General features: G+C 41.5%; 1 protein-coding gene across 3 annotated transcripts; it reads right to left on the minus strand.

Moving 5' to 3' along the window:
- Window positions 1-1,473: 1,473 nt before the first annotated feature.
- Window positions 1,474-25,095, minus strand: sema4ga (sema domain, immunoglobulin domain (Ig), transmembrane domain (TM) and short cytoplasmic domain, (semaphorin) 4Ga). Of its 3 annotated transcripts, none has more exons than XM_067610160.1 (16): window positions 24,689-25,095; window positions 19,232-19,538; window positions 14,526-14,674; window positions 13,066-13,128; window positions 12,858-12,956; window positions 12,546-12,639; window positions 12,351-12,464; window positions 11,486-11,640; window positions 10,381-10,556; window positions 9,497-9,641; window positions 8,437-8,659; window positions 7,579-7,694; window positions 7,331-7,485; window positions 6,834-6,892; window positions 4,050-6,336; window positions 1,474-2,415 (listed from the first exon to the last, which is right to left on the minus strand). In XM_067610160.1, exons 2-15 carry the CDS (start codon window positions 19,422-19,424, stop codon window positions 5,333-5,335), a joined length of 2,745 nt encoding a protein of 914 aa, XP_067466261.1. In that variant the 5' UTR covers window positions 19,425-19,538; window positions 24,689-25,095; the 3' UTR covers window positions 1,474-2,415; window positions 4,050-5,332. The 3 variants fall into 3 exon arrangements, with proteins under 3 accessions (XP_067466261.1, XP_067466262.1, XP_067466263.1); XM_067610161.1 differs by lacking the exon at window positions 24,689-25,095 and adding an exon at window positions 20,023-20,163; XM_067610162.1 differs by lacking the exon at window positions 24,689-25,095 and adding an exon at window positions 19,693-19,947.
- Window positions 25,096-25,735: the final 640 nt, after the last annotated feature.

Raw genomic sequence — 25,735 nt, forward strand, 5'->3', positions numbered from 1 at the left:
ATTAAGTTATCTGGCAGGTTATTTCTATGAGAAGGCAGGCAGATAAATTAGTCAATGTGTTTGAAAAACAACAAAACAGCTCAACTCTACCCAATAAGAGACAGATACAAGTAGAATAAGCTCAGGGAAGTCTTTTATCTAACTTTAATTGGGTATAGACTGGTAAAGGTTGTTGGGAGCAGGTTAAAACTTGAGAGGACATCCTCAAATTTAGAGCAAAAAATAAACAAAATCTCTTTTCCACTTATACATTTACAAATCAGTGATTCCCAACCTTAAAATGAAACAATGTCTACTTGTGACCCCTTAGTCACTAGTTAAACCAAAGAGCAATTTTTGTTTTATTTGCTGCCTGAATTATCCAGTAATTTACAAAAAAAAGCAAGGATTAGAGGAAAATATGACAAAACATAATTTTATATGGCAGAATTGAGTTTTTTCTGCTTTCCTATCTCCTATCTCTATTTTATGGCCCCTCAGATTTATCTTGTAACGCCTTAATGGGGTCCTGACCCCTACACTCAGCCTACACTGTCACAATTTTCAATAATTTAACTCTCATGTAAAATAAAACAGTTACGCTTCATGGTTGATTTGATGGTGCAATCCGGTCAGAGCAGCAGCGTTTTATTTTATTTACACATTTAAGTGAATGAAATCTTCCAATCTGCCACTACAGAGGCAGAACAGGCTCTTCCTGCTGACCCTGATTAAACCAAAGAACCATTATGTGAATGACATACCAACCATGACAGTTTGTTAATCATATGTTAAGCTGTACGCACCGCAGGTACCTGGTATGTTTACAAATCACCGTCTGTCTGTGTGTGCATGACACAGTTGTCCTATTTATGAGTGTTTTGTCATGCTGCCGGAAATATATTACAACAATTGAGTTATTGTTTGAAAGCTGGGTGTTACCCTCTCACCCAGGAACATGAGAAAATGTCATGTGGATGAGGAAAAGATCTGTAGGTGTTATTTCGACTGTGGCATTTCTGAAAGATCAATTGAAAAGGCTCAGATTAAGATTCAGAAGGATTCCCCTTTTATAAAAAAGCAGTATCGACTGAGGTGACATTTCCTCTTGTTTAACGCCTTCACAGGACACAGGAAGTGTATTGTATGATCAGGTTTCATTGTCCTGACACACTCCAGCTGGATTTGAACCAGTCCTGGGCCATCAACCTCCCAGCAACATTTTCCATACCACTCTGTGCCATTGCTATTTTACAGCCTCAGGCTGTGCTGCAGAAACTCGGGCCTCCTTCCAGTAACAATGCAGACAGCTCCTTTTCCTGAGCGTCTGACAATATTTACCGGCTGACACAGCTCTCTCTGCCTCCTCTTAGATATAACATACCAAGGCTCTGCTCCAATAATATGACACGGGAAAGATTCATCTTCCTACCTTTGTGAAATGCAGGAGGCAAACTGTAAATATACACAAGCAAAGATGAGGAGAGGCAGAGGTTGAAGTACAAAGTTTTATTTGAACTCATTATGACTGAAATGTGAAGGAACCCGAAGCCCTGTTATTTCTTGTGTTAGTTTAGTGAAAGAATTTGATTCACTGTGTGCACAAGCATGGTGTAACATGCAAGATAGAGATCAAAACAAATACGTGGACATTGCAGTGACAGAAGAGCTGAATGATTCCTAATTAACAGGTTATAGTGAACACATAAATTGGTGTATTTTTCCTCTCATTAGTAGGTTATACATAGTAAAGTGTGGTGCTGAAACAGCTTCTTCATGCTTTTGGCTACCATGCTTCTATTTATCACATTTTGTGCAACACAGGCAAATTGTGACGGTGTCTCACAAGTGGCACTTAAACAGCAACATTAACAATTAACTTCAAAAACACATGTACAAAATTACAAAATAAATAGGTCTCTTTTTTAAAATCTTTTTCTTATGGTTTTGCAATAAAACAGACACAAAGCACTTTTTTTAAACATCAACCTTGGCACTTTTTGTTAATATTAAGATGAGTTATCTTTGTCGTTTTCCTTGAAGTGTAAAGTGAAACACAATTCATGCAGCAAGTGTGAGAAAAAGGTCATTATATGTCGAGTTTGGTCTAACAAGTCTGCGTCAGACAGAGGCAAGGACACTCTGCGCACACAAAGAGGCGCCGTCTGAAGGAAAAATGCTGCTCAGTAAGACACTGTAGCCAACAATTTTCATTCCAGTTGTGGGGAAGCAGAGCTGTACTGTAGGCACAGAGACTCTGGGGCTGTATCCCTCCTCCAGCCTGTTTCCTGGCTCTACTGTCCTCTAACAATGCTGAATTTCATTTCACTACTCATTAAAAGAACATCTTTGCAGCCAGTCCTTCCATCTGATTAGGAGATGGTAGCCCAGGGAGTGAAATTAAGAGAGATTTAAACTGACCTGTGCTCATCAGACCTGCAAACGAGAGAGAGGGGAGAAAAAACATCCAGGCATGAGTATCAGCAGCGTAGCCGTGTTTTTGAAGCTTGTTTTGAAAGCAGACCTGACTATATGTGGCTTTTTTTCACACAGCTAAAAATAATTTACATATCAGCAACAATGATTTTTAAGTGCCTTTGCAGGAATATGGAGTGAAAACTCGACAAATGAAACCCCCCCGCTGTTGTGCTCACCTCGTCTTCTGCTTTGAAATGAGGTCAAAGGGCTTTAATGAAAGCTTTTAATGTGCGAATTATGCAGCCATGTCTTTCTCCTTTCATGTCTTTGATCAATGCCCCTGACTGGAAAGCTTTGCTCTTGAAGCGTCTCGCTTTGCGCACCACAGCGGCACGTATCGCTCACCCTGACATCACAGGCCTTTTAGATTCAATCAGATGTGTGATTACGCTATAGTGCACCTACGCAGTAGTACGTGTATTTAAGCATATGGTGTTGCGTTGTTTCTGCCTTTCCTTTTCGACCAGTAATAAAATACAAAAACTAACTATAGAAAATCTTCCTTCCTGCCCAGTCCTAGGTGGGTGGACTTAACTTCAACCAAACAAGCCACACCTGAACTGATAAGAGGTCCAGCTCAGGCCCTGCTCAGTCTCTTCCTTTCACTTAAAAGCTGCTATTGTCTCCAGTTGACTCTACCTCGGATGCATTATTTGAGTAAGTTATGGATATTTGTTATAGTTATTGCTGTTTCTTTGTTTAATGGTTAATTAGTGCTATTTGATTAAGATATATATATCAACTACTTAAATGGAAATCCTTTGAAAAGACAACAAACTTTTGAATGGCTCTCATCTCTGGTCATCATGCTTTAACTGGTGCGCCAATGCAGAGGCGCTTCAAATAACCCAGCTACCACAAAGTCAAGTTTCTACACCCACAGTGAGTCCAAGGGTACAAGAAAATAATTGGGAGCTTGAGAGTGTTATCGTGAATCTCTGGGGGGATCTCTAACTCGCTCTGTCTCTTTCTCTCTCTCTCTTTCTGCGGTGGGCAATAAGGTCAGACTTGTCATAAGGCGATGGGTTTAATTAATGCTGCTCACAGACAGAAGAACAACAGTGAGATGCAGCAAGAGCACGCTGATATGAAAAATAAACAGCGTGAGATTGAATGAGATATTGACCAAAATGGTATAAAGATAAAGTTTTGATGTGAGTAAAAAAATAAATTATGATCTTAGCGTTAAGATAAATCTGCAAAAGGAATGTCGAGAATGAAACAGAGAGCGTGAGAGGAATCTCTTACGTCACCCTGATCTGTGTTTTCTTCCACCGATTTATTCCTCTAATAAATAAACTATGCAGTCAGATTTTAAATTTGTCTGAGGTGCTACAGTTACTATAGGAGCATCTTTGTACCTAAACTTTTCCACAAATTACAACAACCCAGCAGTCAGTCAACAAGCTGTTAGCACGCAAATTGATTCAAATCTTTAAACACCAGTAAACTGTAACAGTAACCTTGTGCTCTCTGTGTTCAGTACATTTCCAGACTTTAAAAACATTAACTTCATCATCCATTTCTTTAAGTGCTTGTTTGGCAAAGTGCCTGCGTGGGAGGTGTGTTGGTAAGACATAAAAACTATTTACCTTGGATGCTCTTGTGTAACGCTGTGCCCCACAGTCTAGTCATACTGCGTTATGGTCTCATGCAGGGTGTCTCTCAGCGGTGGAGTCAAACTCTGCTGAGACACAATCAATGTTTTCCTTCTAATCCGTCTGTGTCAAACAAGGTCCAGTAGACACAGCTGTGGCCTTCACTGCTGCAGCTCCTCATACTGAATAAAGGCCAATCAAAAAGTTCCTCCGGCCTGCTGCTTCTTGACAGGCGGCAGTGTCAAACTCCATAATAGCGTCCAATAATTTGTCTCTTTCCCAAAGCGCTTTAAAACCAGTATTTAAAGTGCATTAAAATCAGTAATACTGTCATGTTTCCTACAGGTTGTCTATTAAAAAGTTTAAAAATTGGTGGAGTAATCACTATTTAATATCTCTGTAATTATGTAAACATTGAATAACCTTTTTTCATCCCTCAAATGTAGTTTTGAAAGTTTGAATATTGTCACTTATTAACCATTTGTAGGAACTGCAGTCATCCGTTAAAGTAAGAATTAAGTCATGATAAAACAACAAGAATATTTGGTTGATTATTAAACTTCAAGTTACGGATATTAGTAATATTAAATAGTGATTCTTTCACAATGTCTTAGTGAGGGCTGGTGTGAAGTGTTATGTGCTGTTACTGTGCTTGATGTTGGTTATTACAGTTATAAAAGTCAGTGTTAAAAGTGAAAACATTGCAAACCAAATTCCCTCTTTCACCACATCCATTGCCTTCAGTATTTATAAAGTGTGAATGACACCTTTTAAAAATGCATAGGCCATCTGTGCACTTGTCAGCCCAAACAAACTTTGGCTAGCTGCCCTCTACTTTGACTCGAGCCAAATATGGCCGCCACACAGCAGAAGTCTTCGCATGTTTATGTTTATATTCCCATGGGGCTCCTCTCCTCGTTTGAGTCTATGTTTCCTGTTTTGTGCTTTGTGGATCAAAGATCTCTCTGGTCTCAGCCCTGACGGACTGACTGCACATGGCCTACTGGGCAATATTGCGGTGAGGTAGATTACTTTTTATGTTTTCATTTCATGCTTGGTCCTTCATGGTGATGTCTCATTCTCACTTGTTATGTGTTGGGAATTTGGGGAATTGAGGTTGACAAAGAGCTCAAAAGTTCAAAAAGCAAGGATGTCCCAATGAAAAGAATGTAGATAAAACTCTCATTGATTTAGTCCTGAACAATGACGAGTCGTATGACAGGCACTTTAGCACCAGGTAGCAACAGTCCTCCCACCACAGGGGGCGCTACGTCTCTCTACACAGAGCTCTCATCCGGCCTGGGCAGCAGCTGAGTGTGTTTCCTCTTCTCTAAAATCTTGTTGAGCTCCTCAGCGAAGGAGGAGCAGAGCGGTGAGGTGCTCTCAGAGTCGCTTTGTCTCAGCAGCACATAGCTGTTGCCGTTCATCCTCCTCAGGACGCTGGGCAGCGTGGCTGACAGCCCGTTGGGGAAGTCACACTCCGGGGACGGAAGTTGTGGAGTCGGAGGGAGAGGAGGGGCTGGGGGAGGGGGCTCATTATTGGGTGATGGGTGACCCTCACCGGGGACGATTTGAAGGAAGCCTCCCTCCTGGACGTTACCGTTATGCTGCTTAGAAACTCCATTACAAATGCCGTTACAGTGACTTGAGATAGTTTTCAGCTCCATGTGAGAGGAGCTTCGCTGCTGTTTTCTGTTTCTGTGCTTTTTACTGTTCGGGTAGGCTGCAGCAGCTGCACGTAACGAGTACTTCCCTCTGTTGCCCACTCGCAGGCAGAAGCCCACGTAGACGAGAACCACAGTGAGGACCACACACAGACCTCCGAGGATGGTGATGAGGGACAGGTACATGGCCTCCATGTTTCTGGGAGAGAGTAGCTCTAAGTGGGGGAGCAGAGGGGCTGGGGGAGGAGGCAGGGGCCTCTCGGAGGAAGAGGGAGGGTCAGTGGACGCTGGCAGGGTGGCGAAGAGATCGTAAAGGTCTTCAGTTGGTTCAACAGGTGGGGGAAGGGGCAGGTCCAGGCAAATGGTGACATTGTAGGTAACTATGGCGACCTTGATGTTGTTTTCACTAGCATAGCAGGTGTACTGCCCGCTCTGGTCCTGCCGGGCCTCGATGATCAACAAGCCATCCGTGCCGGTTCTGAAGCCAGAGTTGAGGCCGTAGCCATGCAGCTCGCTGCCATCCAGAGTCCAGAGCGGCGTCGCCAGGTTGGAGCTGAGCTCACACTGCAGCAGCACGTCATCGCCCACCCGCACGGAGCGGCTCCGCAGGACAACGTCTGAAACACACACATTAACACAGTGAGTCTAAAAGACTAATTTCAGAAGAAAATGCACAACTTCATCTCATTTTATATACTAATTGCTTAACAGTTACTAAACTTAGCAAAGGCTGTCCAGAGTTATTGAGGCATAAACAGCAATTAGAAATCTTCCTTTTCCAGCCATCATATTACCTTGAACAGAGAAAACAATGTAGGGGCAGAAGATGCTACATTTTATCAGACTGAAATTGTGAAGTGAGAGAAGGCATTTGCCTGCCTTGAATATCAAAGAGATTTCTCTCCAGAGATGGCAAAAATGTGATTAAAGACGGGAGGAGCGGGTTTTGCCAACACAGTGTGCATAATCAACTTTCAAAGAGGCCTTCATGTCATCTGATGACAACTATGCATCTCTCTACTCCTTCCTAACATTCTCTATTTTCAATCTCTCTTTCATCATTCATTGCATTAAAAGCAAACTTTTTTTAAGCAACTTTTTCTTTTTTTTTTACCATCTTGTATGTTCTCACATCCGCTGTTGCCACGCTGGATGTCCTGGATTAAAGTGGATCTGTGGAGAGAGAGAAAACATAACACTAAGCATATTAGGGCAAAGCTTAAACATGCTTTTTTTGTTACTTAACAAGACATAAAAAAAATATCCAATATTGTTGGTGCTGAGATTTCTATTTCTAACTATTACCTTCCATATTCTGATCTACTCATATCTCTCATATCAGTTATTGCCTCCTTAACAACTTTCTACGGAGTAAGCCTATCTGTTCAGATTAATCAGTACACTAAAAGTACACAGCTACGTGTTCACTATCACAACCAACATCAGGTTTTTGCCGGCATCGTGATTACGCAACAGTTCTGGGAACTGACATTTGGACAGGGCACAGTGATACTTGAGGTAAGTCAATTCAAGCACACAAAATGGCACTAGCAGCATTTTAATCACCTGATCCTCACTAACACATACACACACACACACATCAGCACCCACCTGTCTGCATGCGCCATCATGTCCACACACTGGGCTCCGCTCCAGGCGCAGTGAGGGTCCCTGGCAAAAATGCAGTCGTAGCAGGAAGAGTACCTGCGGCAGTTTGAGAGGGGCAGCTGCACCACACCTGATGGAGAGCCGACATACACGCTCATCTGGAGGAGAAGAGAGCAAATTTAAATACTGTGAGATACTTTTGTGTGTGTGTGTGTGTGTGTGTGTGTGTGTGTGATGGTCAGACACAGTACCTGCTTGACGGAGATGAGCAGATTGTTAACAGGCTGTGGTTCTTCGAACAGTTGAAGCTCCTCAATAATGTGCAGCTGACCCTCGACTTCTACAGCCTTATGTAACCAGCCTTCATCTGAGTGATAGAGACAACAAGAGTGAACGTTAGAGACATTTTACCACCCACATTATAGACTTCACAACATGGTGTAGCCTGTTGACTAGAAACTAAACAAATCATATATTTCTGTTAAGCAGTCTGCAAAATACATCAGTGTTTAGACTGATTTTACCCTCCAGGTAGCCACTGTTTTCATTCATTTCAGCAAGCAATGAAAATCAACTTGCAAACACTTGAAACTAGCTTAACATCAGTAATTTATCAGAGAATACTCTTCATTTTATTTAATTTTCATCGGTCACATTTAGAGCTGGAACTATTAATCCATCATCCGATCCCCTGAAAAATAATCTGCACATTACAGCCTCTCCAGTATGAAGGTTGGCTGGTTTTAAATTATTGTAAACTGAATATTTTGGCATTTTGGGATGGTGGTCTAACAAAACAAAACATTTGAGGACGTCAAATGTTGGCTTTAGGAAATTGTGGCAGGCATTTTTCGGTATATTCTGACATCAATTGATTAATCAAAAGAATAATCAGCAGATTAATTAATAATGAAAATAACTGAGGTAACATTTTACATCCAACACGTGGTGTTGGCTGCTAAACAGTAATCTTTGTAATACAAGAAATTAGAAAATCAGAAAGCAAAGAAATTGCAGCTCGGAAGGTCGTTAAAGTCTCGTTAAAATTAAGTCATTATGTCGCCTCTGGAGTGCTGCACAATTACTACCTGATACAAATTCATACACACCTGTTCCCATGTATAATACATGATATGTTTGTCCATCTAAGCCTTGGATCATGTGTACGGCCATGTGCGTGTAGTCTGTGGTCCTCCTGAACAACAGGGGGCGTCTGTCTGACGGCTGAACCTGCTGGGACATCAGAGGATGTCTTCTGACAAAGTCCAGCACATCATCCGGTAGGGAGGTGGACACGTTTATGCCCCTGGCCCTCAGAGCGTTGGTTATACACTGCAGGAATAGAGGGCAAAGCAGATATGTGAGGAGCAGTAATGATGATGGAACAAGGCACACTGTGGACTGGAGGAAAAAGAGAGACATTTTGTGGGGTATTGGCTCATTTGTAATAAAGTTCTCTATAAATAGAGATGGATAGTGGAAGGGAGAGAGGATGTCAGGAGGTATCGCGTGGCGGTCTGCAGGGAAAATCAAGGTATCAAGAGGGAAATGCAAGCCTGTGGGAGATTGTGTCTGGGGAAAAGGCGACTTTTAGCTTAAACTAAAATGAGCCTGTGTGAGTTGAGTTCAGCAGCCGGCTTGTGCTGACATGCGGGCCGACTCAGCTCTCTCTGCACCTGACTAAAGGAACAACTTTCCGTCTCTCTTTGTCCTTTTCAAATGACTTCAGCCAATTGCTCTAAGAGGCTTTCACGCTCCCAAGTTAAAACCCTTGACCGTATTCTCCTTTCCGTTTAATAGCAAAGTTAAAATTAAGTCCTACAAAGTGTTGAAGTGACACTACAGTGGATAATGTCTGCTCTTGCTAACGATGCCACGGCCCTGGCTGGCACACTAAGCCATTGTCGCCAAAGCTACGGACTGGAGTTAATCACCATGGAAATGGGTTTCAATGACATAAGCTGGTTGTGTTTTGAGCCTCATCTTTGAGGCTGCCACTCATCTTCCTTATCGGTTACCCTCCATCTTTTCCTCTGCTTCCTTTCCTTTATGCAGCTCTACTCTGGATCAGTTTCTTCTGCTCTCTGTTGGGGTTTTCTGGTGTGAATCGTTGAGTCAGGATAGAAGCTTCATCTTGTGTATTAGGGATTTGTATGTGTATGTGTTTACCGTTCCAGGTCGTGGGTCAGGGATCTTTCCAGTGTATTCCCTCCACTTAGAGCCAGAGTCCTGGTTCTCCATGTAGGGTCCTTGAAAGGCCTCTTGGACCTCAGACAGAGAGAAACGACACACTGCAGACGCCTTCACGTTCTTCCTAAAGACAGCAGCACACACACACACACACACACACACAGAGTGAGAAAGACCAGAACACAGGCCGCGAACAATAACAGCAGTAAACCCAGTGTTGCTATGGTGACAGGAGTTGAAGTACAGTAGATCCTTGGTTCACCTAGTTGAAAAGATGGAAAGAGACAACTGGGAAGAAAGCATGGGGGAGAGGGGAGGGGATGAGCGCTGACAGAGATAGTAAGAAACTGATTAGAAGACATACATCTCTGTGAAGAGTGGGAGGGGAGGAGGAGAGAAATACAAAATGGAGTCAGAGGTGTGTTGTAGGAGTTGCAGTCAGAGGCAGCAGAGGTGGAAAAGCATCCCAAGAGAGCAAAATGTTGAGAATTATCACTATTTGTTTGTCCGTTCCCCACTGTGCAACATTTTACTTTCAGTTTTCAGTCCATACATCGTTAAAGTTAATGAACCATATTGAAAAGGGCCTTTAACTTCTTTGAAGCCCATCTAAATCTGCATTTTTAATTAATATTCTCCCCTCAAACTGCTACCACAAGCCAACTTTTTATTGTTAAAGTCCTCCTGGCTTTTTCCGGCTCTTCTCTTCCATCCTGTCCCCTGCCTGCCTTCTTCCAAATGTCTTGATGTATCAATTGCAGCCTTTCATCTTTGTCTTGCTCGTTCTTTACATTTGCATCCTCAAAGCCCCCCTCAGCCGCAGATCCCAACAACAGACACACACATACACTCTCCCTACTCACCACTCCAGGCCGAAGATGCCGTAGAAGAGTGTGTCCTGCGGCGTGTGGCCAGGCATGACGAACACGCTGCGCAGCATGTTGAAGTGGAAGTCATACTCGGGCAGAGAACACGTCAGCCTGGCCTTGAGGAAGGACGTCCAGCGCTTCTGGAGAGTTAAACGGCCTCCCCTGTCCCCCTGATGGATGAGAGGTGGAGGAGAAAGGAGAAACAGAGGGTCAGATGAGGTAAGGGCTTGGATAAAAGAAAAACAGATTGAACTCTTGGCTCAAGGTGGCACACAAGGGGAAGTAAACCTCCTAAAGAGCGCAACAGATGGCAGTGGAAAGCAATAACGATAGGTTCAAAAAGGTTATGGCCTCCCATAGGTAAGACTCCCTCACTGTAATCTACAGGTTTCTGTATGGGTGTGAGTGTTGATCCTCAGCAGGCTTCACTACACCTAAAGGCTGAAAGAACTCACTGTGGAGTGAATTTCTAACTGAATGTGACAGTCACACACACACACACACACACACACACATCTCAACACCTATTCTTGTTCCAAAAAAAAAAAAACCCATCACTGACAGGTTCACAATGGAAAAGCTCGACTCAAGGCCGAGAGTCTTTTGAAAATCCAGACATCATCTTGCCCTTTGATTTTAACTTTTAAATGTATTCAGCCAGTGGCACATGGCAAATGTCACACATGCTGCCATGAGGCATTTCTATTAAGATGAAAAAAGACAAACTAACAGGAGTGCTACAGGAGAGGACGACAAGCAAGGTTATTACGACGTACAGTTAATTCAAATGGCTCTCGCTACTGTTAACTCCTTCCTGGGCAGCAGGAAATGTAAATAATTCACATTTAAGAGACCTGCGGTCAGTCTCTCCCCTGCAGTCATCCATCCCTCTCACTCTGAGCCACACTTTGCAAGCCATTCATCAGCTACACAGTCTGCTCCTCTAATCACCCTCGGGGCCTTGTTACAAATGCATTCCCCATCCAGCCCCTTATCTATTATGTTATCCTCAGTTTTTATCAACCAAGGCTTCACTCATGCTAGCCTGATGCAAGGCTTCGCTCCCAGTTGCAAACATCTCTTTCTAATCTACTCTCACCTTACAAACACGAGCCACTCGCGCCACCCTGCTGTGGCTATAGGTTGTCGTCTGCTCCTGGCTCCTCTCGGTGAAGAAGAAGTAGATCTTATCATCATCGCCTGTGCTGCTGGCCAAACTCTCCTGCACCAGCGCTGAGCCCACAAAATCTGCCTCTGTGTGGGGAGAGAAAGAGATGCACTGACTCATACAGTTTGTTGAATGAATCAACAATCGACTAAATTAGACACTGACAGTGTGCAAGTCTTATTCAGGTAAGCTGCTGACATGAACATTTGATACCCTGAGACTGAGTACAGCAGCTGCCCAGAACAAAACAGAAGAAAGTTCTACCTGTGGCTTCTCGCCAAAACACGAAACTGTAAAAAGGTGGGAAAAACGATGCCAGCTTTTACTGAGCAGTTGGCTGCATGTACATAATGAGTGGAAAGACATGGCAATCCCGAAACTAACACTGACAGTCTTCACAGATGGTGAAAGCAAAACGTAAAAAGGAGAATATGTTTATATGCCTCAGTTATCTGCAAAACATCAGGTTGAGCCAAGTTTTTTCTGTCATTGCAACCCAGAACCAGGCTTCTGGGATAATCTCTTAAGAACCATGCATGTAAAACTAAGTTGCAATGCTTTAAGAGTTAGTGAAGCAATCAGTAGCTGATTTAAGGAGAGTAAAATAATGCATTATTGATCCGCTGAGGCTGAAACATTGTCCATGCTGTTGAGGCTGCCTCAGCAGAGATGCTTGCTGATATGGAGGCTTAAAACCTGGCATTAGCTAGTCGACAGGCAAAAGCTCTGACCACTCAGACCACTCTGACACCAAAACATGCTAAAGGGCTTTTGTCATTCCAGGAGATTAACTGACCGTTCAGCCAGCGTGTTGGAGCATCTTCTGTCTTCAGCATGGGAGATTGCGAGTTGCGGCGGATATCTGGGAAGCTCCTGAACTCATACTGGGAAGCTGTATATATCTGCTGGTCTGCAGGGAAACCAAATTATCTGGTCAATCGGTTGTTTCGTGTCACTCTGGAAATGATTGTTAATTGTTGAAAGCCCTTACCTATGATGAGACCAGTGTAGCCCGTTGTTGGGCCATAAGGACATTTGTCTCTGCCCTCTTCAGGCTGAGATGACATCACAAACCTTGTCTCATCCTACACAGGATGAATGAAGCGGGAGACATTTAGTTTCATCTTTGAGGACTCACAAAAAGAAGAAAGAGATTCATGTGAAAGAATAACAGATCAAGCACTTTTTCACAGCTATGCTGAGATCTATGGTTTAGTAAATGTATTCAGTAGCAGATGCACCTGCACTGAGGAGAAAAAAAATATCAAATCTGTTTAACAGTACAATGTGTTGCATTTCTTACTATGTATGCACACAGAGGTCTGAAGGCATGAGTCCCACACATGTAGAGATGAGTGGAGTTGAACCTCTGGAGGAAGCGAATGTGATTAAAACACTCCGTCTGGAAGAGCAGGTGAATAAAGGAAAATATACCACGGTAAGGGAATGAATATCAATACATAGGAGAGAACTATACACAAAAAGATGTGAAAAAATAACTAAATTCCTACCTTATTGTCTTTTCCCTTGAGCAGACACTGACGTTTTTGCTCAGGGGAGGCCTCCCACTCAATCTGATAGACAGCACAGAGTACAGAGTTGGATGATTTCATATCACTGACTTGCACAGTTTTTTTTGTTTTTTTTAAGCAAAATACCACAAATCTGACAGCAGATACACAGAGAGTAAGATCTAGACTAACTTTAATCATTCTACCTTAAAATTTGGCACCTGAATGTTCTGTGTGGTTGAACACCATGTTTTTTTTAAACTCTTATATAACGCAGAAAGTTGACTTAACACATTTGTATTTACAGCAGGAGACAGACGAGTGGTTGCAAGGGAGTGGTACGCACACACACCAGCAATCGTACCTTATGACAGACGGCTGCATTAACATAATTAGCATAACAGCTTAGTGTCAGGTTGTTACCAGGTAACAGACACTGGAGTATGTCAGCTTCTATGGGCACATAAACAAGCAGTCAACTTTAACGTCTTGATTGTTTGTGTCTAAATACAATATGCAGTATTTTAAGGACTCAATCACAGCAGCACTGCTAACGACTCACTTTAAAGGCCCTGAAAACATATTTTCACATTTAGCTTCTTAATATGAGTGATGGGGTCTTACATGAACACACCATTTTCTGACAAAGTTGGTAATTCCACTTTGGTAGATATCTGTATTTTGCTCAGTGTTCCTCTCACTGGTTTGAAATGGGTGATGCTCAGTTAGAAAAACATGATATCACGTACTTCATGCACTCATCAGGATTAAGCAACATTTGATATTTCAAACTCTGATGACAGTATTGGGTTTGTTTGCTCATGTTGCAAGATACTGTCAATCAAATCTGATCAAACCACCACCACGCAGTCCTGATGAAGCGGATTAGCTCAGGTTTTGAGTAAATAAAGGATGATTTTTTCTGAACTTTAACTTTGACTGTTATCTAGTCATGAATAAAAAAAGGGAGTGACATAGCTCTTAAACTGTGGGAACACATGGATATGATTTTATTTAACCTTTTTTACTTAAAAGTAGGGTAAATATTAGCAACTGGGTTGAGGTAGATAGTATGCTAATTACTGCATTAATTAGAAACTATTTCTGTCTCAACATGCTTTCAATACTTGATGTGATGTAAATGTGAATTCTGCATCTATTTATAAGAGTTACAGTAAAGGAGCTACAATAGTCAGCTTTTCAGTTTTTTTTCTCATTAATATGTAAGTTTATGCAGCAAGATGCTCCTGTGAGTTATTGTGTTAAAAATAATGTGACTGCACACACACACACAAACACACAAGGGGTGTCGGGGGAAGATATGCTGTTGCCTCAAAATTAAATATTGTTGCCTCGAAAAAGATCCTGCATTGTGGAATGCAAATGAAGCAGTGGCTGACTTAAAGACGTGGCAGTTGAGGCACACGACGAGCAGCTACACTGAAACAAAACAAACTCACAGTGAGAGCAGAGCTGGCTGAGATGTCAGAGGCATTGAGAGCGAATACAGCCCCCCGAGCCCCGACGTAGAGACGTTCACTGTCAGCCTCCAGCAACATGGTGCTGTAGTTGACTGCAGAGGATTGGAAACGCCTGCAGCCCTGGAGACCTGGGAGAGGAGAGGAGATGAGAGGAGAGGAGAGGAGAGGAGAGGACAGGAGAGGAGAAAAGAAGAGAGAAGAGGTTGTTAATGAAACCCCTGACACAGCTTCTGCTACATATATTTATGCAAAACAGCTGCTAATGTCCTTCAAAATAAATACATCACACACACTTTTAAGTGGCTGAATCAGCAGTATGACATGAAACTATAGTGATGACACACAAGCGTGTCCCCTGTGTGATTATTGAACAATACAAGTGAATGGAAACACTACCCTAGCACAAACACAGTCTTGCTACTGACTGCAGTTTGTCTCTATGGGAACAACTTGGGGTTAACGAGTAAAACCTTTCTGGGACAGAAAATCATAATTTGTTCACATCCCCATTTTTTCAATAAGTCTATAGGCATTGGTTTATTTATCCTCTGCAGTACCACTGGAGCAGTTACTGAAATGTGTACATCAAAATACACACAGATCCTATTATGTGAAGCACTTTGGTGCAAAACCTGTTTGCTTTTTAAAGTGCTATATAAATGAGATAAACTTGAAACTTATTCCGTCTGGATCTTTTTCTGATAAATTGAACAATAAATGAAAAAACACTGATGCAGCTCCTTCAGTGCCTCTTGATAGCCCCCAATATGTGAAAAATTACTGCTATCAGGGTGTGGCATAATAAAAGCACAAAAGTGAGAGCTTTTTTCAGTCAAACCTGACAGAAGAACAAAGAGAGCGATGGGAATGTATTCATCCTCTGTGATGGATTTCTTTCTGTATGATTGTCGAACGTCAGTGCAGAGTGGTGAGAAGGACTTGCTTTTTGAATCTGAGAGATTCGCTTTAAAACCTAAGATTCTTTTTATAGACAGCCAAAGAAAACATCCTCTATTCATCACGACTGGACTGTAGCTGCACTGAGAATCTTCACATTGCCTTTGTGTTTGGTCAGGAGCAAAAAAAATATACCAACAACCAACAAAAAGGAAGCACAATATTTCATTTTGACAGCAGGACACAGATTTCTTTTATGACTGTTTATCTACTGCCTTTCCCTTTCTCATTAGTCACTTATCAATTAATTAATAGATAGAAAATGAATCACCAGCAATTTAATGCATGTGTTTACTACTGTTGCAATCTTATTTTTAAGTATTAGCATGTTAACATTTGCTTATCTGTAGTCTAGACCACATATCACAGCAATCCATCTAATAGGCACAGTAAGAAAATTCAGGTGATCACCGAAGTCAGTAGGATTAATCTTCTAGGAGCCATGAATGTCTGCACAAATTAGCATTGCAATGTATTCAAAAGTTGTTGAGGTATTTCAGTCTAGACCAAAGTGGGGAACCGACCGACCGACATTACTAAAATAGCCACAAATTTGTGGTTTTTGTAGCATCAAAAATGTAAGGAGTCTCTGCTTTCTTCTGTAAAATACTGTTTATAGTTATATATAGCACTGACCAGAGATGAAAGTACAACCCCACTGTTGACAATAAAAGCTAAAGGATTATGATTATCCTACGCAGTTCCACTAAGGACAGAGAAGATAATAAAAAGAGGCCCAACACAGCATCAGATTTCAGAGATCCACTTCTACTTCATGCGGATTTCTGTAACTGAAGGCTGTTTCTTTGTTATGTGTATATGTCCCCCTACCCCCTCCGTCCAGTTTTCCAGGCTATATTGGGATGGATCTGTTTGACAGGACAAGATACTAATGAGCTCAAACTCAAACACAAACACTCAGCAGAGAGACACATTGTACAACACATGCACTTTTTATGTCATAAAGTTGCTCGCCGCAGTCATGGGATGCCTGAGAGTTACGTAAGCTCTAAACCTACGATCCATCAGGGCTCCACTTAGCTTGGGTAAACATGACACCACTGTCAACATACACACACACACACACACACCCATCAAAGACACATGAAACCTCTAGACATGTTATAACCATAACAATATCTCCACAAATGCGATGAGCTATAATTGTTGTAATTTACTGTCTAATGAAAATATCTATCTGACTAGTACTGAGCAGGGTTTACTATCAGCTGGGGTGGAAATTTGACAGCAATTAAGCAACAGAAACTTGAAATTGAGCTACTTTTTGTGCCTACTCATGAGTACAGTAGCTCAAAATCACCAAAAAACAGAAAAAGTGTCAGACTTCCTGCATTCTCAGCCAGTTCACTTCCCTCTTCAGTATCAATGCCCCCGTAGACAGCATGGTTATCAAGTAAGCTGTGATTAAGATTCCTATCAGCTGCTGCAAAACAAAATCCTCTCTGCTCACTTCACCAGCAAGCAGTCAGCTCTTATCCCAGACTGCCCCTGGGTGATCAGGTGCCTACTTTAGAAGAATAGTATTACTTGAACACTGTACGGGATTTTCAGAACAATAACTTTTCCTACGTGAGCGCACACAATATCAGTGCCTCATTGTGGGTGAAGACAAGGAATAATAGCAGAGGCAATGCCTAAAGTTTCCTCCGTGTAATCAGAGTATGAGGACACCACAATACCTTCTGTGTGAGGGCCTGACAGCTGGAGCCAGATAACTGAAAACAACCTCACTGAGAGAGTGACGCAGCAGAGACAGATTTATCTGGGCTATATTAACCGTATATGATGATGAAATAACATCCTAAAGCACATTTTAGCCTCAGCTTACACGATCATGGGAAACATTTAAGAAAACGGCAGGATCTGATTAATTCTATAGGGAAAGAAAAAGAGCGAGGGAAGCAGCAAGAGAAGCCCATATCATTTTTACTGAGCAAACACTTGGAGGGACCTCAGCTGATCAGCACAGTACACAGTGTTCAGGGACACACACAGACACAGACACGCACACACACTTGCTTAACCTCTTGGTGTTGGACTGTGCTTACATGCAGATGCACACACGAGCGTCAGGCCTGTGTACGGTTCAGAGTATTCTGACGTGCAAACTCACTGACTTGCAGGCGGAACAGAATAAACAACCTGTGGAAGTTACGTATATCCGCCTACTTTAATTGATGTCAAAATGTGGCAAATTCTCAAAATACTTGACAGGTTGAAATCTGTGTGTGTCATGAAAAGGTATTTTGATGTAACACCAGTTTTCAGTCTTTTTAACAACCTACCTGCTCTGCTGTTTTGCCAGCTTTTAGCTCCTCAAAACTGTACACTGGAATTCATCAAATTAATAACCCTTAACGACCTCACTCCCTCAAAGTTTTTCACCTTGTTTCTGGGAGAAAAAGGGAAGTTGCAATGAGGAGAGAACACAGCTGTGTGTGTGTGTGTGTGTGTGTGTGAGTGTTTAACTGTGCAAGGCTGCGCACATATTCAAGTGTGTGTGATTTAACCACCAGGCACAAGGTTTGGAGTCTTTGCCTTTAGGTTGCTAAGAAACACACAGATTAAAGAGATTAGTGGTAAGTTTGCATATCGAATTCTTCCCATCAGGAGCAAAAGAAACAAGGACAAGAGGTAAAAACGAGGTAAAGGAATTACAGGAGGACCATGAGAAAAGTACAGCCTAATGAAGTAAAGATGGAGGAAAAGAGACAGAGTTTAAGTGCCGAGGTAGAGAGATGGCTGGCAGAGGAGGAGATGAGTTGTGTAGGAGGACCTGTAAGCAGGCTTGAGCGCTAACCGATGATTTATAGAAACTGAAATACCAAGAGAGGTTCATAGCAAGAACAGGAGTGAAGACGGATAGTGAGTGTAAGTAGTTGATGTATGGTGAGAAAGACGTCTGTTTAGAAAAGAGTGGAGGAGAGGAGGGATTTTGTTCGACAAGTCTTTAAGTGGATACGTGAGAAAACTCCTTTCACACGTCTGTGTATCAACAAATAAAGTCCAGGATCAGATAACAGTGCCCACACATGCACGCCCGTTAAATACTGTATACGATCGTCTTGCGCCATATTACAACAGTTGTCATGGTTACGGTGCTTCTCTCTCTCTCTACTACCTACAGTGTTGTCAGTCTCCCTGGATGCTCTGCAGGGATCCCAGTGTAAGCACTTCACTCATCTGCCTCCCTGATCTGCTGATCCCCAGGCGACACGCCATCACTCGCACAAGGTAAATGAATAATAATCACAGTTAACAGACGGTGTAAGAATTACCAGTGTGTGTGTGTGTGTTTGTGTGGACCAGTCAGTGTGCACAAAATGAGATTGAGAGGAGTGAAAAGAAAGTGAGGGAAAAGATAAAAGAGCTGTGTCAGGAGGAGAGAGTAAGACAGTGAGAGAGGAAGAAGGAAAATAGAGGAAACTGACAACAAGATGAAGAGAAAGAAGGCTGCACCTGCAATACTATATGAAGAGTTTCTTTCTAAATACAGATTTTCGCAATTTAAAGAAAAAAACTGACAGCTGCTGTAACAAAATAATTCCTGGTGAGAAATCTTGAGATATTTAACATATATTTTAGGACACAATCATAAAGATTTTTTAAATTTTGATCATTTGACAGCAATGTGATGCACCACAAACTGTGCAAAAATCTACTGATTTGAGAACAAAACACCTTTGTGTGTCTGTGTTTGCGCTTACCGCTGCTCAACACGGTGATGCGTGGAGTCACATCCAGGTCCAGGGGTGTTCTGAAGGGGTAACCGGCCGCCGCGCACACACAGCAGCTTAGCAACAAGACCCGCAGCGCAGGAGATAGAGCTCCCTGCATCCCCATCGAGCGTCTCACAGGACACACACTCTCCAACCAGGGTGTATACATATGCAATGACATTCACACAAACATATTCACCCAAAGACTCGCATAATCCCTGCATACACACACACACGCCCATGCACTCAAATAAACACTGGCAGGCGAGCAGGCCATAGAGAGGACTGAAGAAACCTGAAAAAAAGAAAACACACGCAGTCAAGTCAACGCCAGGAGAAAAAACAAAACGCTGTGCATGTGAGCGTTGTGACTGAAAATGTGACACTTTAAAAAAGTTAGAGAAGTTAAAAGAGAAGGCAAGCTGGCAAAGTTGAGTTCAAACACACACAAGAAATAAGCTGACGTGAAGGATTTCACAAGGATGACGACAGAGATATGAAAGACACACAAAGTGCGCTCCCTCAATAAAATATTGGGGGCTTTTGCAGATCAATGAGTCACTGTTAGACTTGTGCCAGCTCTAAATGTTGTAAAGTAACGCCGTCTCACAATCCGCAACTTCCTAGTCCAAACACATGACTGAAAATATCATTAACCAAACAGTGACTGTCAAACAGAGCAATGTGCCAGTATCACGAGCAAACATTTGAGGATTAAACGGCAACGTGGAGCAATCCAGATCGATAAGGTGTGAAACCAGTTCAAACAGCAGACGCACCCGAGAGGAGCCAAATCCACGAGGGGGGAGAGATTGAGAAATATGATAATCTGTAAGATGTGTGAGTTGTGATGTGAATGCCAATGTTGTTCCGGCAGAACAAGACCCTCTTTAGGAGGAGAGAAAGTAGAAAGGGAGAGGAGGGGAGGGAGGAGATGGTGTGTGTGTCTGCGTGCGTGTGTGTCACTATCACATGCACCAGTGCACACACATCAGCAGGGAGAATACACTGACAGATACACTCCGTGGAGCATCCCCAACCTTGTCCCATTATATTTTGGGGGAATGGTGACATCTCTCTTTCTCTGACTCTCTCTTTTAAAAACACACACACACACACACACACACACACACACACACACACACACACACACACGCACACACACACACACACACACACACACACACACACACACACGCACACACACACACACACACACACACACATAATTAGCACAAGTGTTTGTGACTCTTACAGAAAGTCTCAGCAGTCCCTCAGGGCTGACACCATGACAACGGCTGGCTTGAGCGTTGCATAATGTGTCGGACAACCACAGCAGCATGCAGGTGTGGATAAGAACTGCACTCTGTGAACCATGATGGTAGTAACAGTCAAACACAGGTTCATGTTGTAGACACACTGTACTGTAAGCACTGTATATACTGGAATAGTTTAACCTTTCACTACCCACTGTACACTATGAAGAACTGTGATAGTGCTATGAAAAGTAACATGAGCATGAACATGTGATATCATCTTTTCTATCAATGTGGCCAATTAAAACAAGAACACTCTGTCGCAAGAATAATCCACGTACAATGCACTGCAAAGTCTATAACTGAAACCTTAGAATTATGGTGTCTGCAGGGGGACCATGGTGTTGGTTTTGCATATGAACATTCCCCAAAACATACACATGAGATTTTAGATGAATTTCCAATCTGCCCACAGTCATCGGTTTCAGGTGATTTCCTTTGATATTAACTGAGCAAAAAGATATGAAACTGGTAATCAATCACCTTGACCATTTATTGCTCCTCATTTTTTAATGATACAGTATTGCATAGTAATGCACTTTCAGGTAAGGACTGTTGTGAAATAAATCCATAATACAAATCCTGTAAAACTCCTTTGAATCAGATTTTTTGTAGTTGCTGAAACAATTTATTGATCAGCAGAAAATTAATCTTAAAAGGTTTTGACAGACTGATCATTTTTCAAGTAATTTTTCACAAACAACATTTAACAATGTGAGGATCTGCTGTTATTTTCCTTTCTTAATTCTGCTGGTTGGTCAAAACACGAAATTTAAAGACATCACTGCCTTGGGCTCTGACATCTTTCACTATTTTGTAACATTTTAATAAACTTAAACGATTAATTGATTAACCACAAAAATAGTCAACAATTAACTGATGATGAAAATATTTGTGTCTGTATTTGTGTGCATTGAAAACATGACTTTTCAGGAGGTGACTCTAAAGTCTTGGATGTCGGACTTTCCCAGAATCCACTGGCAAGGAAGAGTTTTCAAATTCATTAATGTGACAGAAGGAAGTTTGAAAAATAAAGTCATGGTGATAGATTTCTCTTAGGGGATATTTCCTCTGCACTGGAAGGAAACTAAAAAGAGTTAGGAGGTTGGAAATCAATCTAAATGCTTCAGTAACGAGATAAAAAATGCAAAACCACCAGTATGGTCAATTTAATTGAATTAATTACGCTCATCCAGGGGTGGATAAAAACATCTTCTAAAACTCCTTCAAAACCAAGGCTGCTTTTATGAGTTCCCAAAATGCAGCCATTTGTGAAGTTCTACTTTTTCACTTACTTTTTATTGATTTTTACCGCTCTGCCTTGCTCCCACTGTGGCAAATATACTTTGGTGACACCAATTATTTCAGTCATACAATCTCTCTGAGGATGTGCTGCCTCTCCTGTGGCCTGTTTAACACTATTGCCCTCCCACCCTGGTCTAAGCTTCTCTTAAAAGGTGGCGGAGGAGGTACACTGAGGAGCTCTTTGTATGTCATTTATCTGACTCTTGCGCACAAAATCACTCAAATGGGCTGTCAGGGTCTAAATCCTTCCAGTCTGTCAGTCAGTCAGTCAGCCACAGTGGTCCCAACATGGTCTTGTAATCCTGAGAGGAAGACGAGTCTATTCAGATGGAAATGTTTCACAGAACTATGAAAGAAAATATGAAAGAGGGGAGAGAAAGCAGCAAGCAAGGGGGTAAAATACTATCTGAAAGTCCAGCGGCACAGAGGGAAGAGAAAGTAATTGTAATATTCCTGATTATCTGTCATCTAAAATCCATTACTCCTAACTTGCTCTGTACTCCCTAAATGCAGAGGCTTTCAATTGTTAATTGGCCATTGAGCCAAAACTTTGAAAAAACATAGAAAGAGAGATGTTGAAAATAAAACGAGGCAAGCCCAGAGGACATCACAGTGACTCTGCCACTCACGACCGAACCTTTCTAATCTGTCTTCACCCTGATCTCGCCGCCAGCTCTCGGTCCCATGACATTCATTCACTGAAATGGATTTCATCAGGCAATTATACTGTATAGTGTCTACAAACCTGCCTGAATAGAGGAGATTGGAGCACTGCAGTGACAGCTCCATCAACAGGCAGCACTTGTCCCCAAGGATACTATTGAATGTTTTTGAGTTGGATACATTATCTGTGTGTGTGTGTGTGTGTGTAACAAATGGTAGAAAATATTACAGTCAAAGCCATTGAGCTGAGCTCCAAATGAGATACAGACTGCTTTTAAATAAACTTGTTTCGCAAACAGAACTGAACTGTATTTGTTCCCAATAACTCTACTGTAGCTGAACACTCTGTACAGTCACTTTGTGAATGTAACACTGAGCTCTTTAACCTTTCACACTTGACAAAAGAGAGAAGTAGTGTGCGGTCAGTGTGCAGTGGTATTAGGAATGCATTTAATGAATCGTTTTCAATCGAGACCTTGTTAAAATGTTGTGTACAATCATTTACAAGTGTGTAAAACACAATTTCACCCATTATTTGTGTTCTTTCTGAGGAACTTTCCACTCTGCTGCAGCTTCTCTCAGGATTCAATCTCAGTTTTGTGGCTTAAAGCTTAAAAGCTTAAAAGTGCTCAAAACCATTATGAATCTCATATAAGAAAATGGGAAGATTTCAGTGAATTCAGACATCTTGTCGGTTTTACAAAAAAAACAACCTCTCAAGGCAAGTCAATTTTATTATATTTTCCAAAATCCTATATTTGCCTTTACAGCATACAACACCAACTGTTTGGATAAAGAAAAACTCCCCTGGAAAAACCCTTAACAGGGAAAAACAAGAAGAAACTTCAAGGAGAGCAACAAAGGCCATGCAATAGATGAAGTACAGTATGAGCAGATGGAAATAACGATAGCAAAATGACACTGTGGAGAAACTGAATGATATGTAAATATAGAGTGCAAACATTTATGAAGCATATGGATCCTGGAAGACATTGAGCAACTGTTCATAAAGCCGGCCTCCCTTCAAATTATAATATTTTGCACAACCATACTCCTGGTATCTTCATTGTGATATTTCCATTGATAGAACATGCTGACCGTATTCTGAGCTTCCTGTTTTCATAAAGATTTATCAAGGTTGCCCCCTTGGACTGAGCTGAGGCCAAATGAGAGACTGCAGTAGAACACTGGGTGCCTCAAAACTAAAATCATCCTTTAAGTCATACGCATAAATATAAATGACCAAAACCAACATTTGAATGAGGCGAAACCAGTTAACCTTTCTTTTTAAAAGGATGGGGTGGTGTAGAAGACAATAGGAAGAGAACATCAAGGAGATTATCTACATAACAATAACACTCTTTATGTTAAATGACCACATCTTTGCATATCTTACTTTCATTTCCTCCCACTTACCATACAGTACTAAATCATGACTTTTTAAATGGTAGATAAATGGCTTCACTGAGTTTCTCTACACAGCTAATGATTAGATCACAGCTTGAGCAGGAGAAGGGTGATTATCCATCTTAAACACATCATGTTCTCCAAGCACCTATAAACATCATCAATGTGTGTTTACAGCTGATTTGCAATAATCGGTGCTGCCCAGCTGGCATCTTGCCATGTGTTTTCCATATGAATCAGGCTTTGCATGCTGCCCAGTTCCTCCACATCCCTGTTGATATCTGACGGGATGGAAATCACTGTACTGTAATGCAGTAAAATGAAGCAAGGAATGGGTAGGGGGGGAAAAAGCCAATATACACATTTATGATGTCAGTGCTCTACACCTGTCTGGTATATTGGGCTTATAGGTTGAGAAGCAGGTAAAAAAAAAAAACCCCACCACAGACAAATATCTCATATTGAGACAGAATTTACCTTTTTTTTTTTTTTTTTTTTTTTTTTTTTTTTTTACAAATATGTTATATAAATATCAAACTCTAAGTGACTGTAAGACCATTAAATATTGTAATAAAGATATTTTGGTGGAATTAAAACACACCCTGACGACACAGAATTACTTACTATCACTGTATAAATACTATAAAGATACCACAGAAGAACAAATATATATAATCTATAAATTAAGGTATTTTTATGGAGATTGAATTGAAACAGCGCTCTATAATGCACTATAATGTTCAGTGTTTCTTACCTGACTCATGAAAACAATTCCTCGAAGAGAGCAGTAAATGTGTGTTTCCTTGAGCTGAAGATAATCCAAATGGACTTTAAACGCCTATACACGTTTACACACACACTCGCACACACGTACACTAAACACCCACTAAATGACACACACTCACACACACACACATACACACACACAGCTATAACAGGGACTGACTGACTCGCTTCTCTACACTCATTTGCCGTCACAGGTGGCCCGCCCTCCCACGACGCTCACTTCTTCTTCTCCGCACCAGCACCAGCCTGGCAACACTGAATCAGCCAGGTAGTCCGGGTTTTATCCAATAGCTCAGCGTCAAACCTGGGTCCTGGTTCATTGTCAGACTTTCTTTAGGTGTATTATGAGCTCCGGTCTCAGGAAAAGCAGTTACAGTTATGAGGCAGAAGTAGAAAAGGTGCATGAATGCAACCTGTCCCATTTAAAGCTGCAGGGTGACGCCGCACTGACACCTAGTGTTCACAGAGGGAACTACACACAACAAACATACATTTAATTAAAATTTTAAATTAAAACTATTGATTGATCAAATTTGAATTAAATACTCCTCAAACAAGAATTTATTTAAACATATTTACCAATCCATACAACTTGTATTTCATTTAATTGTGAATTTAATGAGCCTTTCTTATTGACCAGTGTTGCTTTGATCTTTCCTGACAGAAAATGATCAAATCAAGTAAACGTGAGCATTTCATGGGCGTTTGATGCTGCTTTTTAAATTCAATCAATAAGTGCTGCTTTAAAGCTCTTAAAAACTTGGTTTCAATTCATAATTTTTTCTTGATTACAATAAATGGTCATGGCTAAAAAAAAAGCAACAATCCAAGTTAATGTTTTGGGGAAAAAACATTTTTAGGTATTATTTATTGAGTTTAAACCAACATAAGCACACAACCTCACAACTGTCATCAGATTTGCATTCAAATTTTGCTAAATTTTGATTGACTGAGCCGAGCCCTGCTCACTTCAAACCAGTGAGAAGAGCACAGAAAAAAAGGCAGACAGAAACTT

Source organism: Thunnus thynnus, chromosome 14 (assembly GCF_963924715.1).
Source record: "Thunnus thynnus chromosome 14, fThuThy2.1, whole genome shotgun sequence".
In the NCBI taxonomy this organism is placed as follows: domain Eukaryota; kingdom Metazoa; phylum Chordata; class Actinopteri; order Scombriformes; family Scombridae; genus Thunnus; species Thunnus thynnus.

What these genes read in the sequence shown, in the direction of transcription:
- sema4ga (XM_067610160.1), bottom strand. Translation starts at nt 19,424, where the DNA reads ATGTCATTGCATATGTATACACCCTGGTTGGAGAGTGTGTGTCCTGTG. An exon ending in GGCATCTTCGGCCTGGAGTG is followed by an intron (nt 9,642 to 10,380) that starts GTGAGTAGGGAG and finishes TGCTGTCTTTAG; the next exon opens with GAAGAACGTGAAGGCGTCTG. An exon ending in CTGACCCACGACCTGGAACG is followed by an intron (nt 8,660 to 9,496) that starts GTAAACACATAC and finishes CTATTCCTGCAG; the next exon opens with TGTATAACCAACGCTCTGAG.